The 16648-nt window shown below is 48.0% G+C and overlaps 1 protein-coding gene across 1 annotated transcript in view; it reads left to right on the top strand.

Annotated features, from left to right (window-relative positions):
- The window catches only part of EML3 (EMAP like 3), a 185708-nt gene that overhangs the window by 140965 nt on the left and 28095 nt on the right, over window positions 1-16648 (top strand). Inside the window, exons 16-18 of the mRNA XM_040409590.1 lie at window positions 11398-11529; window positions 13249-13316; window positions 13420-13508. Coding sequence (XP_040265524.1) covers window positions 11398-11529; window positions 13249-13316; window positions 13420-13508 — 289 coding nt within the window. The remainder of the gene's footprint in view (window positions 1-11397; window positions 11530-13248; window positions 13317-13419; window positions 13509-16648) is intronic.

Below are 16648 nucleotides of genomic sequence, written 5' to 3'. Positions count from 1 at the left end.
CCGGACCCTTTCGGGGCGGGTAGCTCAGTATAGATAGGTAGGACTCTCATAGACCCCTTCCCCTCACATAGGATTTAACAGGGCCTACAGGGTACAGAGCTCCTCCACCTGCATCGACTCCCTCTTTTGGCTTGTTCCAACAGACTGACACCACATGTCTATCTGGAACTGCCATCATCGATATCTCTAGGAGAAGTGGGTCCCACCACGTGTACTGGTTCGGGTAAGACTGCTCGCACCTATCCTCAGGTGGAGCAGGACATATTCTACTTTTCTACCAGTGTTGGGGTACCATAATTGGACCCTCCATTTTCTATTTTTGATGCGTCACCTAGTGGATTTGTTTTCCTTTTAACATTCATTAGTAAAAGTTATGTTTTAAGTAATTGTCACTCCCCCCTGGGGTTACATGGTTTGGTGTAATAGTTATCCACATAGAGGTGGTAACCCTTATCCAGCAGTAGGGTGGGGGTGGGGGGCGGGGGTTATTCTGGTGGTTCTATCCGGGAATCTTTTCCCTTGTAAATGCAGAACTTGTTGGTGTACCCAGAGCTACTCTTAATACCATATATTGCCTGTTTGCTAGGCAGGTACTGGCGGAATCTAATCCTTCCATTGAAAAGTAATAGAGACTCATCTACACAGACATTTTTATCAGGGGTGTACACCTTAGCAAACCTAGTGTTAAAGTGGTCGAGGACAGGACTAACCTTGAACAGATGCTCAAACATCGAGTCATTATGGGGTGGGCCCTGTGCATTGTCTTTTCAGTGTAAGAATTTCTGAATTGACTCAAATCGCTTCCGGGTCATGGTATTACTGTAAATTGGAGTCTGGCAGAAAATGTCCAAACTCCAATATTGTCTAACGTTTGACTTCTTTACAACGCCCATATGCAGCACGAGTCCCCAAAACTTTATTATATCTGCTGCATTTTCTGGAGTCCAACCTAGGGGTCTAGCATATGGCGTTGTGGGGTTCTGAGCAATGAATTGTTGGGCGTATAAATTGGTTTGGGCCACCATTAAATTTACAAAATTTTCAGCGAAGATGATTTAGAAAAAATCTAGTTCAGTGAAGCCCGCACAATCTATCTGTATTACAGAGCTGCCCTCAAAATCCGGAATTTGGGGCTGATTATCCTCTGCGGGTAGGGTCCATAAGGATTCACTCTGGGGGGATGCCTCCGCTGCTACCCTGGGGCGCCTTCTAGAGGGTCCCTCATCACTGGATGATGATGATGATGAGAGGGTAGAGGAGTAGAGGAATGTGGCATCCTCTTCTCCCTCTCTAGCAGACTCAGTATCAGAGACAAGGATGGCTTATGCCTCTTCAGAGTATACTCATTGGGACGGACAGGCTATTTTTATTTTATTGTGGTGTGACGTGTGAAATGTGTAAATCTTTATTTATTGTCAGGGGTGTGTATGTTGTGTTTTCACACGTGAAGGGGCTTGTAATAAATTTGAAATACAGAGAAAAGTAGTATAAAAAAATACAGGTGCAGGATGCACGCACGCAAAAAGATGTTGCATGCGTGCAAAGATCTACACTAACACTACCTAAGTAAAACTGATTTTTATATATATGTATATGTATATGGAGATATATATATATATATATATATATATATATATATAATCTACAGGAAAAAAAAAATAATAATCTGCACAGTAAACTGAGCAGACCAGTCAGAAAAATAGATGTTTCTGATTAGCGCTCAGCAGGTGCAGGACGCACACACACGCACAGATATTATGTGCGTGCAAAGATCTACACTAACACTACCTAACTAAAATTAATTAATTTCTATCTATATAGGTATATGGAGATTTTTATATATGTATTAAGGCAGATTGCCTGGATTTGTGGGAGGGGCTGAGGTCCGCCTCCAGCCTATTTAGGGCACTCCCCTTACCTGGCTCCTGCATCATTGAGGTCTGAGCTTTTGAGAGAGGAGGTCGCTTGTGCAATGTCTGGAGAGTTGCCTGCGAGTCGCTGAATTCCTGGGAGTTTTTCGTTGCCATCGGTTCTGGATTTGGAGCATTTCGGTTCTATTTTTCCGGCTTTACTCAGGTTCACTGGGTCACGTTTGCCCGTTAAACTGCGAGTCATCCATGCGGTACAGCCGGGGCCTCACGGTTGCCCCCTATACCGGTTCAATTCATTTCACCAAACGCTGCACCAATGTCACTGTTTTCTCATACAAGTCACCAGTATTTCATTTCTGTCACGCCTTGTTCATGCACAATTTGTCTACATGGTACCATTATTCCAGTCAGCACCCCTGCGGCAAGCATGCAGTCGTTTCCTAGGCAATCCCCCCATTTCTGTTCATTTCATTTCACCGAATGCTGCACTAATGTCACAGCTTTCTCGCCCAGGTCACCAGCATTTCATTTCTGTCATGTCTCGTTCATGCATAAATTTATCTACACCGTATCACCACTCCGGTCAACACCCCTGCGGCATGCAGGCAGTGGTTTCTGAGTCATCCATACGGTACAGCCGGGGCCTCACGGTTGCCCCTGTACCGGTTCATTTCATTTCATCATACGCTGCACCAATGTCACGGTTTTCTCATACAAGTCACTAGTATTCATTTCTGTCACGCCTTGTTCATGCGCAATTTGTCCACACCGGACTACCATTCCGGTCAACACCTCTGCAGCATGCGGCATGGTTTCTGGCCTAATCCCCCATTTCAGTTTCATTTCATTTCATAGACGCTGCGCTAATGTCACGGCTTTCTCACAGTCACCAGTATCTCATTTTGTCATGTCTCGTTCAGCAATCTTCCCACAGGCACAACACTGCGGTCAGCACCCCTGGGGTCCAGGCTCGTTCCCCATTTCTTTTTCAGTCCATATCACCCCACAATCATCCACATTCATGCCCCCCCCCCCCCTCCTCATGTTCATGTGCACGGCTGCAGGAGCACAAATGCGTATGAGTTATTTCATACGGTACAGCAGGGCCTCACGGTTGCCCCTGTACCGGTTCATCTCACTTCATCAATGCGCACCAATGTCACGGTTTTCATGCAAGTCACCAGCATTCATTTCTGTCACACCTGTTTCATGCATATTCATTCACAAACCGCACCACCATTCCGGTCAACAGCTCTGGCAGCATGCGACCAATGGTTCGTGGATTAAATACCCCCCCCCCCTTTTTTCCCATGGTTCTTTTCACACACACTGCATCCATGTCACGGCTGCTCGCAGCAATCACCGGCAGCTCATTGCTCATGCCTATTCTGGCGTCTCCCCACAGGACCGTCACTCCGGTCAGCCCCCTGATGGTTCCAGCCCCATTCCCCATTTCTGGGTTTCACCCCTCAAACATCCAACATTCATGCCCTCCCCCCCCCCCCCTCCCCTCCTCGTTTTCCAGATACACAGCACAGGGGCCAGCTGCGGTACACCCGGCACACCCCCCATTCATTTCAAACTTCACTGGGCTTGCCGCGGCGCGGACATCCCCTCCCCACCGCCTCCTGCCTGTTTGCCACTCCTCCTGCCGCGCGGCCGATGGCGCCCGGCCGCGTCCTGGGGCCTGGTCTGCGCATGCGCGGCTGGGGTTCTGCGCATGCGCGGCGATTTCATCGGCGCATGCGCGGTGTCCCGGCGGCCGTGGGGGGACTCCGGACGAATGGGTTCAAAAATAAATGGCTTTCATTTTTCCTATGCTCCAAAATGTCACTCCTTACAAACAGTCACATAATCCTCCAAGCATGTTCCACATGATTCATTTTCACTTCACCAACAACGTTCATGGCCCCCCCCGGTCATTTAGGTGCGCTGTCACGGGGGCAGCGGCGGTGCAACCTGCACCCCCCCCCCCATTCATTTCACCTCCACTGGGCTTACCGCTGCCCTGACATCCCCTCCCCACCACCTCCTGCCTGGTTACCGCTCCTCCTGCCGCGCGGCCGATGGCGCCCGGCCGCGTCCTGGTGCCTGGTCTGCGCATGCGCGGCCGGGGTTCTGCGCATGCGCGGCGATTCCGTCGGCGTGTGCGCGGTGTCCCGGCGGCCGTGCGCGCCGCTTCTGTTGCGGGGGGGGGCGCCGTCGGACGGCAGGGGAGCCTTCCAGCACGCCCCTTACAGTCATATAACACCCCAGCAGCCCACACAAAGAAAAGAAAAAAAAATAAAAAAAAATATAAAAAAACGCCATCAAACACCTTTTGGAATAAACATGAAGATTATAAGCCAGGCCTCAGCTGCAAAGAGACTGTCTCAAAAGGGTTCTTCACCTTTTGCTAACAATGATCTACCCTTTGGATAGGTCATCAGCTTAAAAAAAAAAAAAAAAATTTAATAATGGAAGCACTGGGGGGAGGAGTCATCGTCTGGTCATCCGGAAAAAAAATAAAAAAATAAAATAAAATAAAAATAAATATATATTATAATTGTTTTATCATAATCAATAAATAGGTGGGAATTGCAGAAACACGGTCCAAATATTCCATTAAATTGCCGGCACGCGCTTTCCGCCTGGGCATGGCCACACGGCACGCACTGGTCTCTTTTCACACCAGGCGCAAGCTGTCGTTTCATGAACAACCGCCATGATCCTCCCGGTCGTGTATATGTACCATATGCATTTGCACATTTCATCACACTATTTTATGTCTACCCTCCCCCTTTCTTTTTTCAGGCGGTCAACCTATATTGTATTTTGCACTACCATGTATCCGGAGAATTTTTCTTACCACCAGGTACGTTCACCTGCTCATTAACAAAAGTCTTCCTTACATTTCGAATAATCCCGTTAGGGTCAGCGTGCTGGCTTTAGGGGCACCATCATCCCACTAGGTTACCCCCTTCTTGGCTTCGCCAGCAGTTAGTGGTCCCGCGAGGCCGACACCCCGCCTCAAACGTACAGAGGCACCCGCCCAACGCGCCACCTCGTTAGTAAGTCGCCTCGCGTGTTGCATAGAGAGGGCCTCACCTGTCACTCCCTTCCCCTAGTCCTGTCTTACAGTCACCGAGAGGCCAACGCTCCTGCCACTACCACAAGTGGCCTCATTAACCCCTCGCGCCAAATCATAGGTAGAGCCTCTCAAGCCGCTTGACAATTAGCAGGGCCTCATCTGTCACCATGCAAGTATAATTTTTTCGCCGTCCGGCCTAGCTAGCCAGCACGATCCTGTGTTTCCCCAAGCTAATCAACTGTTTTGTTTTACTATGTCTCTGGAAGGGAAAGAGAACTTCTCCCTACCTGGCACCCCTGCTAGATCCGTCACTGCTACCCAGGGAGACGGTCTAGCCAGTCCAGCACCCATCAGATCCTGGGCAATCCCGCGCATAACGACGGAGTCAAGGTGACGGCATGTTCCCTTCCCCGCCACGGCGAGGGAAGCAGAGCTTTTCCGGCTGCTGCTCACGCCAATCGATAACAGGGAGGCAGGGGAGGACCTAGCCAGTCCAGCACAGGGGATATACATACCATGCTGTCCTCCCTAAATGTCATCCATGTCTAAAGTCAACGCCAGGTTGGAGAGGCTGGAATCGGTCACTGCGACCCTCTCCTTGGCGGGGCCACCACCGGCAGCGTCACCGGCCGGATTGCCAGTGATCACGTCGACCGTTAGCCTGGAGGACCAAGAAGTCAGCCCGACGCACATAATACCGGAGGAGGAACCGGGGGTACCCATCGCCACCAAGAAGACAGAAAGGCCAGACACGGTCATCACCTTTCCTGGGTACCCAGTTGGATTCAGCCAGTTTGCCATCCGGGAAGATCCAGGACATTCTCGCCCACATAGGCAACTACCTTCAACTCAGCACCGGCAACCGCAAAGAACTGCAGTCCCTGCTGGGCTCCCTGATCTTTACCGTGCGCATCCACCTCAGTGTCGCTCATTTATATCACGGCTCCTGCACCTCTCCCCTTTTCCTACACGACTCGCACAGGTTGTCCCTGGATGCCCACGCTGCAGGCAGGTCTGGGCATGTGGGGGAGATTTCTGTCCACCTGGAATGGCGGGAGCTTGTTTCTCCCTCAGCCGTCGGACTCTTCCCCCTCTATCTGGTCAGATGCGGCATCTACCACAGGCTTCGCGGCCATTTTTGGGAACGATTGGCTGTGGGGCAGCTGGTTTCCTGCGGTCCGGGGTTGGAAGGATTCTCCACTGCCTCAGCGCTTTTCAAGATCTACCCCATCGTGGCGGCGGCCGTAGCGTGGGGTCATTCATGGGCAACATGTCGGTCCGGTGCTATTCAGACAACCATACGACCTGCCAGTTCATCAACAGGATTGTTCCAAATCTCTCACAATCGTGAGGTTTCTGCGGAGACTTCCTTGGTTGGCCGCTTGCAATATTTTCTTCTTGCATTGTTTCTATGTCCCGGGGGTGGGCAATACGGCAGCTGACAGTCTGTCTCGCGTCAAATTTCAGGCATTTCATCAAGCTCTCCCATCAGCGTTACCCACGGCCTCCATCACTCCATCATTTCAAACAGCTCATTCTGGATTAGAAGGCATCATGCGGCATAGCCAGTCTTTGTCCCGCTTAGCACTATCAGACGATACACATAGAACATACGACAGAGCGTTCACACTATTCAACAGGTCCTGTTGGAACACAACATCACGCACCCTTTTTGTCATGACGTCTCTTCCGGGGTTGGCTTCTTTTTGCCACCTCAAACTCATGTCATACAACACCATCAAACCATATCTCACTGGCATTTCAACATCATATGCTAATCATACACCCCAATAACATCAGCTTCATGTCCTCGCACCAGATCAAATCCATACTCAGAGGTATTTAGGAAACGGAACCCGCACGTCCAGCCCAGAGGCTACCCATAATCAATCATATCTTCAAAGCATTATCCGACTTACTGGACGCCACGCCTCTGGAAACAGATACCAACTCCATCATCAATACGGCATTTACTTGACCTTCTACGGATTCCTGAGTTCCGGGAAATTCACTACAGCCTCCTCGACCCGAACCTCACCTTGTCTTCTTGTCTCCCACTTGTCAAAACACATGGTTCACTACATCCTGTCCTTACCTCACTCCAAGAATAGTCAGCACTTACCCGTCAACATTTCATATTACCCCACGCACAACAGATGGTGTCCAGTCAGGGTCCTGGATGCTCACAATCAGCGTCACAAGTTCTACCCTCTCAACCGCTACTTCAACTACATGGTTCGGTACTCACCACCACCACCTTCATGACCCATGTCGGGTCATCCCTCACACAACTAGGCCTCAACGCAGCCAACTACTCAGGGCACTCCTTTCGCGTTGGAGCCACGTCCACGGCCTCCAGTGCCAACATCCTCACTCATGGCATCAGGGGATTGGGGCGCTGGGAGTCATCCGCTTACGCGCAATACATTCCCCAATCCAACACAAGAGTTTAAGAGTGGCTTTCCAAAACATGTCGGGTTAAGCTATTGATACATCAATTGGCTACAATAAACTGGTTATTTCCATTTTTGCCCTCTTCTTTCTCAGGCCTACCTCATCCTCGGTTTCGGCACACCACAACCGACTACACTCATTCCCTGCTTTCCCAGGGCTCTTCACTGTACTACCGTAAGCCCCTTACACAAGTATTAAGGCAGATTGCCTGGATTTGTGGGAGGGGCTGAGGTCCGCCTCCAGCCTATTTAGGGCACTCCCCTTACCTGGCTCCTGCATCATTGAGGTCTGAGCTTTGACCCTCCCACCACTCCACTCATTTACAACTCATTTCTTCCATATCTTTTCCTTGGGTAGGCCCTCTTCTTTCTCAGGCCTACCTCATCCTCGGTTTCGGCACACCACAACCGACTACACTCATTCCCTGCTTTCCCAGGGCTCTTCACTGTACTACCGTAAGCCCCTTACACAAATATATATATATATATATATATATATATAGAGCAGACCGGTTTCTGATCAGCGATCAGCAGGTGCAGGACGCACGCACACACAGATATTGTGTGCGTGCAAAACTCTACACTAACACTACCTAAAATTGATTTCTTTGTAACACCAAATAATTTTTTTTCACCAAACAAAATAAAAAAAATCTGGTACTTATTGGTGCTCAGGGTTGCAGAACGCACACAGGCTGACGTTTGGGGCGTCCGTGTAGACACTGCAGTATAAAAATTTACTGCAGATACAAAAAAAAGAACACTAGCTAAAAATGTACATGAGCCCAGGTGCTGAACAGTGAAGTACGGACTGATCAGCGCTTGGCGTTCACAGCTCGCACACAGAAAAAGTGGTGCAGTGCAGGAAAAAATAAGCCAGGTGAAAGTGACAAAAAAGTCACAATTTGTTTGACGCAGGCAAAATCGGATTGGGGGGGGGGGGTGGGGACAGGGATTAGGGCTTGGGAAGAGATTAGGGATCTGGAACTTCTGCTGCTGCAAAAAAAAATATAATCACTACAGCGATGTTCCAGATGTTCTTCTTTTCTTTTCACAGGTTGAAGTAAGCTGTGGTGGTGCACCACAAGTCCCAGCAGGGCAGATTTAGAGCACAGACGGGCACAGGTCAACTCTGCATGCAGTCTCCAGTATGTCTGGTTTAAGCCTCATTCACATGTCAGTGTTCTGTCAGTGATTTCCATCAGTGATTTTGAGCCAAAACCAGGTGCAGCTCTAAACACAGAAGAGGTGCAGAACTTTCCCTTATACCTTATGTCTGTGGAGGCTCCTATCCTGGTTTGGCTCACAATCACTGATGGGAAAACACTTACATGTCAATGAGGCTTTAATAGGGTTCCTGGTGACAGAGCCGCTTTAAAAAAATTGACTGCTTAAAGGGTGTTTTTCCAATCTTGCCATTACTAAGGCGAGATGGGAGTAATCCCTGCTGGGCAGCGGGCTAGCTCTCAGCTGTTTCAGTAACTCCCATTACAGTGTATGGGAGCTACAGAAACAATGTACCACAGCAAGATATGGATATGCTCTGGATATTCTGTATAGAGTTGACATCTTCAGCTACCAGCTCATAAATTGCTTACCTTGTCTGTCATCCATTATGACGCGGGCCTCTTTCTCTGGCCTGTGCTCTTCCCAGCAGCAGGCATAATGACATCACTGCATCACGCCTTCCACTGGGGTGAGCATGATGTGCTCTGATCATCGGGGGAACAGGGCTAGGTGAGTATTACTTTATTTTATTAACACTACAAGGGCTGTGGGTGGAGGGCACTAAAGGGCAGCACCACTGAAAGGGGGGCACTAAAGGGCCAGTTCTACTGTAAGCGGGCATAACTATTTTGTGGGGGCACAAGGAGGGTATGATACTGTTTAGGCAGTAAGAGGGCATGATGACAGTGTGGGGGCACAAAGGGGCCTAACTACTGTGTGGAGGCACAAAAGAGGCATAAATGCTACATGGCAGCACTAAGGGGGCATGACTACTGTGTGGGGGCACAAAAAGGGCAACACTAATGTGAAGTGGGATTCCACTAAGTGGGGGCACTAAAGGGGAGTAACTACAGTGTGGAGCAATAAGGGGGGCATAGTAAACTCTTGACTACTTTTCCTGTATGTAAGCATTTTATTTTCATATATTTTACATGGTTGAGTGGGTAGGGGGTTGTATGGCGAGTGTTGATGGTCTGCCTGCCCCCCCCCCCCCCCCCCCCCCCCTGCTGTGCCTGCAGCAGCTACTCCATCTAAAACTCCTGTGTCTATCTTTCTGCACCCAGACATGAATCTACTTCTCACCCAGTGTCTAAATCCCATTACTGACCGTCCACAGGCTCTGCCCTCACATGTGTATCTAATCCTATCTTGTGTGATACAGCCTGCTGAGCTATGTATCTAATCCCATTACTGACCGTCTGCAGGCTGTTCCCTCACCATCTCCAGAGTGTGAAAAACTGCTTGAATCAGCAAGCGTATCCAATCACATCTGTATCTAATCCTATCCTGTGTGATGCAGCCTGCTGAGTGGTGTATCACTGACAGTCCACAGGGTCTTCCCTCACTATCTCCAGAGTGTGCACACGACCGTATCCATTTTGCAATCCACATTTTTGCAGTCCCATTGAGTTCCATGGATTTGAGGTCCTCATTTTGAGGACCAGAATAGGACATGTTCTGTCTTTACTGGAACTGACATACGGATGTAAAAACCACACTGATGACGTCCATGTGCTTTCCACATCCGTATGTCAGTTCTGCGAAAGATAGAACATGACCTATTCTGGTCCTCATAATGCAGATTTAAAACCCATTGAACTCAATGGGACTGCAAAAGAATGTGAATCGCACACGGACAGTAACCTTATTTAGTGGATCCGCGACTTGCAGACTGCAAAACAGATACGGTTCTGTGCAAGAGCCCTATCACTTATACTCAGCGCCCATAACAAAGACGTCCACAGTGCCCCCATAACAGTGCCGTCCACAGTGCCCCCATAACAGTGACGTCCACAGTGCCCCCATAACAGTGACGTCCACAGTGCCCCCATAACAGTGACATCCACAGTGCCCTCATAACAGTGACATCCACAGTGCCCCATAACAGTGACATCCACAGTGCCCCCATAACAGTGACATCCACAGTGCCCTCATAACAGTGACATCCACAGTGCCCCATAACAGTGACATCCACAGTGCCCCCATAACAATGACATCCAGTGCCCCTAGTGCCATCCAATGCCCCCTATTTGTCAGCCAGTGCCCTCTTGTGCCATCCATTGCCCCTATGTGTCATCCACTGTGCCCCAGTGAAATCCAGTGCCCCCATGTGCCATCCTCATTGCCCCAGAGTGTCATCCACAATTCCCAATTTGCCACTGAGTGCCCCAAGTGAGATCTGCAGCATAGCAATCAGCCTCTGTGGCTGATCGCTACGCTGTCACTCCTGCACAGCGCTTACATCGCGCTGTGCAGGAGTCAGTACAGGCTTCACATAGAAGCCTGTACACTGCAGAGAGCGGCCGGCGGTCCTGAACATGCGCACTAGCTTTTAGCCTAGTGCGCTGTGAAGACTGCCGGACGACGCTTTCTCCAGCAGGAGGCGGTGACGTCACTCCGTCTCCTGCTGCAGAATGGAAGCGAAGACAGGAAGATAAGAAGACGAACTTCGGCCGGAAGCAAAGAAAAGCCATCTGGAGGGACAACGTGACTGGGAGCAGATCTCAGAACTGCTGCACTGTGGAAGGTAAGTATATGATCATTAATCTTTCCTCCACAGGTTAGATTTTTAAAGGAAAAAAAGAGTTAAGCCCGGAGAACCCCTTTAAGGGAAGAGTGAAATATAGTATGTGATATTATATGCTTAGGAGACACGGGGGTGGAACATGCAACTAACAGTAATATGAAGAGAAGGTATGTCTGATCTCTTCTTTGACTTGCCTGGATGCTTCAAATATACTAATTTTTTTATTTAATATTGTTTTTTTTTTTGCAGGGGCACACAGATGAATTGTGGGGTTTAGCTACACATCCATTTCATAATATTTTTCTGACCTGTGGACATGACAAACAGTTGTGTATTTGGAATGGTAATGATCATACTCTGAATTGGGCACATTTTCTGGAGGTGAGATAACATTTGTTGAACACAGAAATGTTAAATTATGCTTTAAAGGAGTTATGCATGAGTAAGACAGACCTCTCAGAGTGGCCAACCCCTGGTAGATATCATACTTACCTGCTCCCTGCCACTGGGTTCAGTGTCAGCCAGGGAGCTTCTGTACTGTCCTGTAATGCATCTGTGCCAACACACAGGAGCAAAACTTCAGGAGACTTTGCAGCCAGGAGTGATGACACCTTCACTGCCTGGTCCTATCAGTTAAAATGGTGGAGGCACGGCATGCAGGAGAGTGAGCGGAGCCTCTGGGTGCAAGGATGTGCAATGGCACCTCCCTTGTTGCACTAAGGGGCTCATTTATATTTTATAAAAACGTGTATTTCTCAGCAATGGGGGCACATAGTGAGATGAGACATGAACATTAAATTCAGCTGACAAGTGCACATCCCTAGGTTCAGCTGGTTTTATTGAGAAATATTTGGTTATAGGTTTCCTTTAATGGGGACTTTCTTATAAAGACAACCCCAGTGTCATATTAGAGCATATAAATGTTAAAAAAGGGGGTCCTCCATTCAGGATCCCCCCTTCTATAAACCAGAGTGGATGGGTGGCTCTGGCTGACCCGGTATCTGTTAAACATGCTGAGCCATTCATTTCAGTGGCCAGTATGTATTTCAACATTTTCACTGCCAAAGCGGCTTCTGCTTAACAATGGGTTGTCTTCATGAAACAATTCATTAAAAGAGTTGTCCAAGATTTTTACATTGCTGGCCTATCCTGAGAATAGAGCATCAGTACCAGACTGAGGTTTTGGTGATGATCAACTGTTTTGTTGTTGCTCTGCCAACGGAGCGACACAGCTCTGTCCATTGTGTAGTGGACGGACCTGGTAACTGCAGTGCTGCTCTGATTGAAATGTATGGGAGCAGTACTGCAGTTACCAGCTCTGTTCACTTCACAATGGACAGAGCTCTGTAGTTCCTACTCCGGAGTTACAATGAAACAGCTGACTGGGGGATATTGGACCCCTGCCGATTAAATCTGTATAGCCCATAGGGTCCATTCACACGTCCGTAATTTGGGTCTGCATTCGTTCCGCAATTTGCGGACCCATTCACTTTCAATGGGGCTGGAACGGATGCGAATCCGCATTTCTGGGATCCGTATTTTCGGGATGCACATGTTTTTTCGACATCCATTTTTTAGGGATCTGCAATTCCGTTTCTGAAAAAAATAGAACATGTCCTATTCTTGTCCGCAATTGCGGACCAGAAAAGGCATTTTCTATTATAGTGTCTGTGATGTGCGGTCCGCAAATTGCGGATCGCACATTGCAGGTGTCCGTGTTTTGCGGATCTGCAAAACACATACGGACGTGTGAATGGACCCTTAGTTTGGAAAACTCTCTGATTGCCGCTTTATGTTTTCTGTGCAGTACAACAGCTAAATGCCGTTTAGAACACGGGAAAGCAACCCTCCAGCTGTTGTAAAACTACAACTCCCAGCATTCATACTTGCACTGCTGTACTCAGAACTCTTATAGAAATGAATGGCGCATGCTGGGAATTGTAGTTTCACAACAGCTGGAGTGTCGAAGGTTGCTGACGTATGGTAGAGGATATAGACATTTTGTGGCCTAAACACGCACTCCTTTGGTAACTATTGTGTTGTATATATATATTTATGCAGACACTTTGGGCCATACTATACAGTATTTCTTTGTCATAGGATCCTGGTTTATGTGCAGATTTCCACCCCAATGGAAGAGAAGTTTGTGTGGGTCTGAGCACAGGAAAGTAAGAAAAAAAATCTATTTATCAGTATTTGTTTTAGTCTTCTATAGCACATCTTTTTAATCTTCCTTCATGTCTGTAACATTTACATGTTCATTTTCTACAGGTGGCTAGTCCTGGACCTGCAGAGCCGCAAAATTCTGTCTGTGCACTCTGATGGGAATGAGCAACTCTCTGTCGTCAGATACTCTCCAGGCGAGTAAATGCAAAGGACATTCAATGCATTTGGAAAGTCTTTAAACATTTTTCAAATTTTATGTTGCGGCCTTCTGCTAAAATAAAAAAAATAATAATCTAGTTTATCCCTATCAATTTGCACTTAAAGGGGTTATCCGACTTAAATAAATCTATTCTAATTGCATTTATTGTAGACCAGTGAAAGATTCTTAAAATCACTTTCATTACCTATCTATCACTATTTGGCCAGTTCAGTTCAGGGTCATGTTACACCTGACGGTAAGCCTGCTCTGCTGGAGACTTTTCGTTTACAAGCTTTTCCCTGCTTGAGGGAGTGTCCAGGCTGTGTAAACGAAACGTCAGAGCCTCTGGTGCTCTCCCCCCTCCCCCTCATCCATATTGAATATATATTTGAATAATATAGATATTGCTTAGATACATATAATGCTAATGATATTTTCACACTAGCGGCGGGACGTATCCGACAGGCTGTTCACCTTGTCGGATCTGCCCTGCCGCTATTTGACGGTGCCGCTGGACGGATCCGTTATTGCAATTCATTTCTAGACGGATCCGCACCTGGATCCATCTACAAATGCTGTCACTTGTCACACTGATCAGCGGATCCAGCAGGCACGCAGCTCCGACGACTGAGCTGCCTTGCGGATCCGGCGTTGCAAAACAACTGAAGGACGGATCCGTCCTTCCGGTCTGCGCATGCGCAGAACATGAAAATTGTGAAAAAGACTGACAGAGGGATCCGTCCATCCACATGGAAAGCGGATAGACGGATCCGTCCTTCCGGTCTGCGCATGCACAGAACATGAAAACTGTGAAAAAGACTGACAGAGGGATCCGTCCATCCACATGACAAGTGGATAGACGGATCCGTTATTGCAATGCATTTCTAGATGGATCCGCACCTGGATCCGTCTACAAATGCTGTCACTTGTCACACTGATCGGCGCATCCAGCAGGCACGCAGCTCCGACGACGGAGCTGCCTTGCGGATCCGGCGTTGCAAAACAACTGAAGGATGGATCCGCCCTTCCGGTCTGCGCATGCGCAGAACATGAAAACTGTGAAAAAGACTGCAAGAGGGATCCGTCCATCGACATGGCAAGCGGATAGACGGATCCGTTATTGCAATGCATTTCTAGACGGATCCGCACCTGGATCCGTCTACAAATGCTGTCAGTTGTCACACTGATTGGCGGATCCGGCGGGCAGCTCAGACGATGGAACTGCCTGCCGGATCACACTAACGCTAGTGTGAAAGTACCATAAAAAGTCGAAAATCCAGGACTTTTAGTCAAGTGGCCGCTTGCTGTGCACTGCCGTGCTGCGCCATAGCTCCACCACCGTCCCCTTTATAGTCAATGGGGACAGAGCGGCAGTCCAGCGGCACGGCAAAATAGCGGCTGGCCGGATCCGACAGGGTGAACAGCCTGTTGGATCGATCCTGCCTCTAGTGTGAAAGTACCCTTAGGCTCCATTCACACATCCGCAAATGGGTCCGCATTTGTTCTGCAATTTTGCGGAACGGGTGCGGACCCATTCATTTTCTATGGTGACGGAATTTGGAATTAGTGCAAATACGTCCTCCTTGATATACTGTAATAACAGAGAGAAAATTTTTAGACTAGAAACAAAACCAAACATGAAAGAAATGTATGTAAAATAACATAACTTACACTGTGCAGCTGCAATGTGACAGGAAGATCTTCTGCCCTGTGTGTGTATTTATTATTTTTTTGAAAAGTGCAGAGCAGGGTGAAGGAAAGGTCAGGTTGTTCACGCCCAGAAATATTCATGAGGCAGAGCTCAAGCTTTGTTGTTATACGCCCCCTCAGCATGTACTTCAGCATGTAAACACAGCAATGACAGGACCATGAAAAGGTGCAAATATGGGTTTTAACTTGATGAAATCAAGCTTAACCAAATTATATGTATATCCTGATGGATTTTAAGTGTTTTTTTATTTTTTTTATTAACTCGGATAACCCCTTTAATACCTTTTATAATAAGAAAATTAAAACACAATTGTTAAAAGGAAAAACTTTATTTTTGCATCATTATAAGTATTCAGACCGTTTGCTGTGACACTTAAAATTCAGCTCTAGGGGCTTCCCGTTTCTCTTGATCATCTTTGAGATGTTTCTGCACCTTGATTGGAGACCACCTGTAGTAAATTCAGTTGATTGCACATGCTTTGGAAAGACAAACCCTTGTCTATATAAGGTCTCACACCTGGCAATGCATATCAGAGCATAAACCAAGCCATCAGGAGGAAAGAACTACCCGTGGAGCTCAGAGACAGGATTCTGAGGATGCACAGATCTTGAAAAGGGTACCAAAATTTCTGCTGACAGTTCCCAAGAGTACAGTGACCCCCATGATTCTTTGGCCATCTCACCAAACTAAGTAATCGGGGTAGAAGGGCCTTGGCACCCAATGGTCACTCTGAATGATCTTCAAAGATCCTTTGTGCAGATGGGAGAAACTTCCAGAAGGTCAAGAAGCACTGCAGCACTTCACCAATCTGAGTTATATGGGAGAGTGGCCAGAAAGAAGCCTTTCCACAGTAAAAAACACATGAAAGCCCACCAGGAGTTTGCAAAAAAAAGCATCTAAAGGACTCGCAGACTGTGAGAAACAAGATTCTCTGGTTTGAAAAAAGCAAGATCTAACTTTTTGGCCTCAATTTTAACCCCTTAAAGAGGACCTTTCACCGATTTATTACACTATGAACTAACTATACAGACATGGAGAGCGGCGCCCGGGAATCTCCCTGCACTTACTATTATCCCTGGGCGCCGCTCCGTTCTCCTGCTATGCCCTCCGGTATCTCCGTTCACTAAGTTATGGTAGGCGGAGTCTGCCCTTGTTCTGCTGTAGCGCTGGCCAATCGCATTGCAGAGCTCACAGCCTGGGAGAAAATAACCTCCCAGGCTGTCAGCTCTGCGCTGCGATTGGCCAGCGCTAGAGCAGAACAAGGGCAGACTCCGCCTACCATAACTTAGTGACTGGAATCTCTGCCTACTATAACTTAGTGAGCGGAGATACCGGAGGGCATAGCAGGAGAACGGAGCGGCGCCCGGGGATAATAGTAAGTGCAGTGAGATCCCCGGGTGCCGCTCTACATGTCTGTATAGTTA

The sequence above is a fragment of the Bufo bufo genome, chromosome 10, assembly GCF_905171765.1.
Source record: "Bufo bufo chromosome 10, aBufBuf1.1, whole genome shotgun sequence".
Taxonomy (NCBI): Eukaryota; Metazoa; Chordata; class Amphibia; order Anura; family Bufonidae; genus Bufo; species Bufo bufo.
This window is presented reverse-complemented; position numbering and strand designations above follow the sequence as displayed.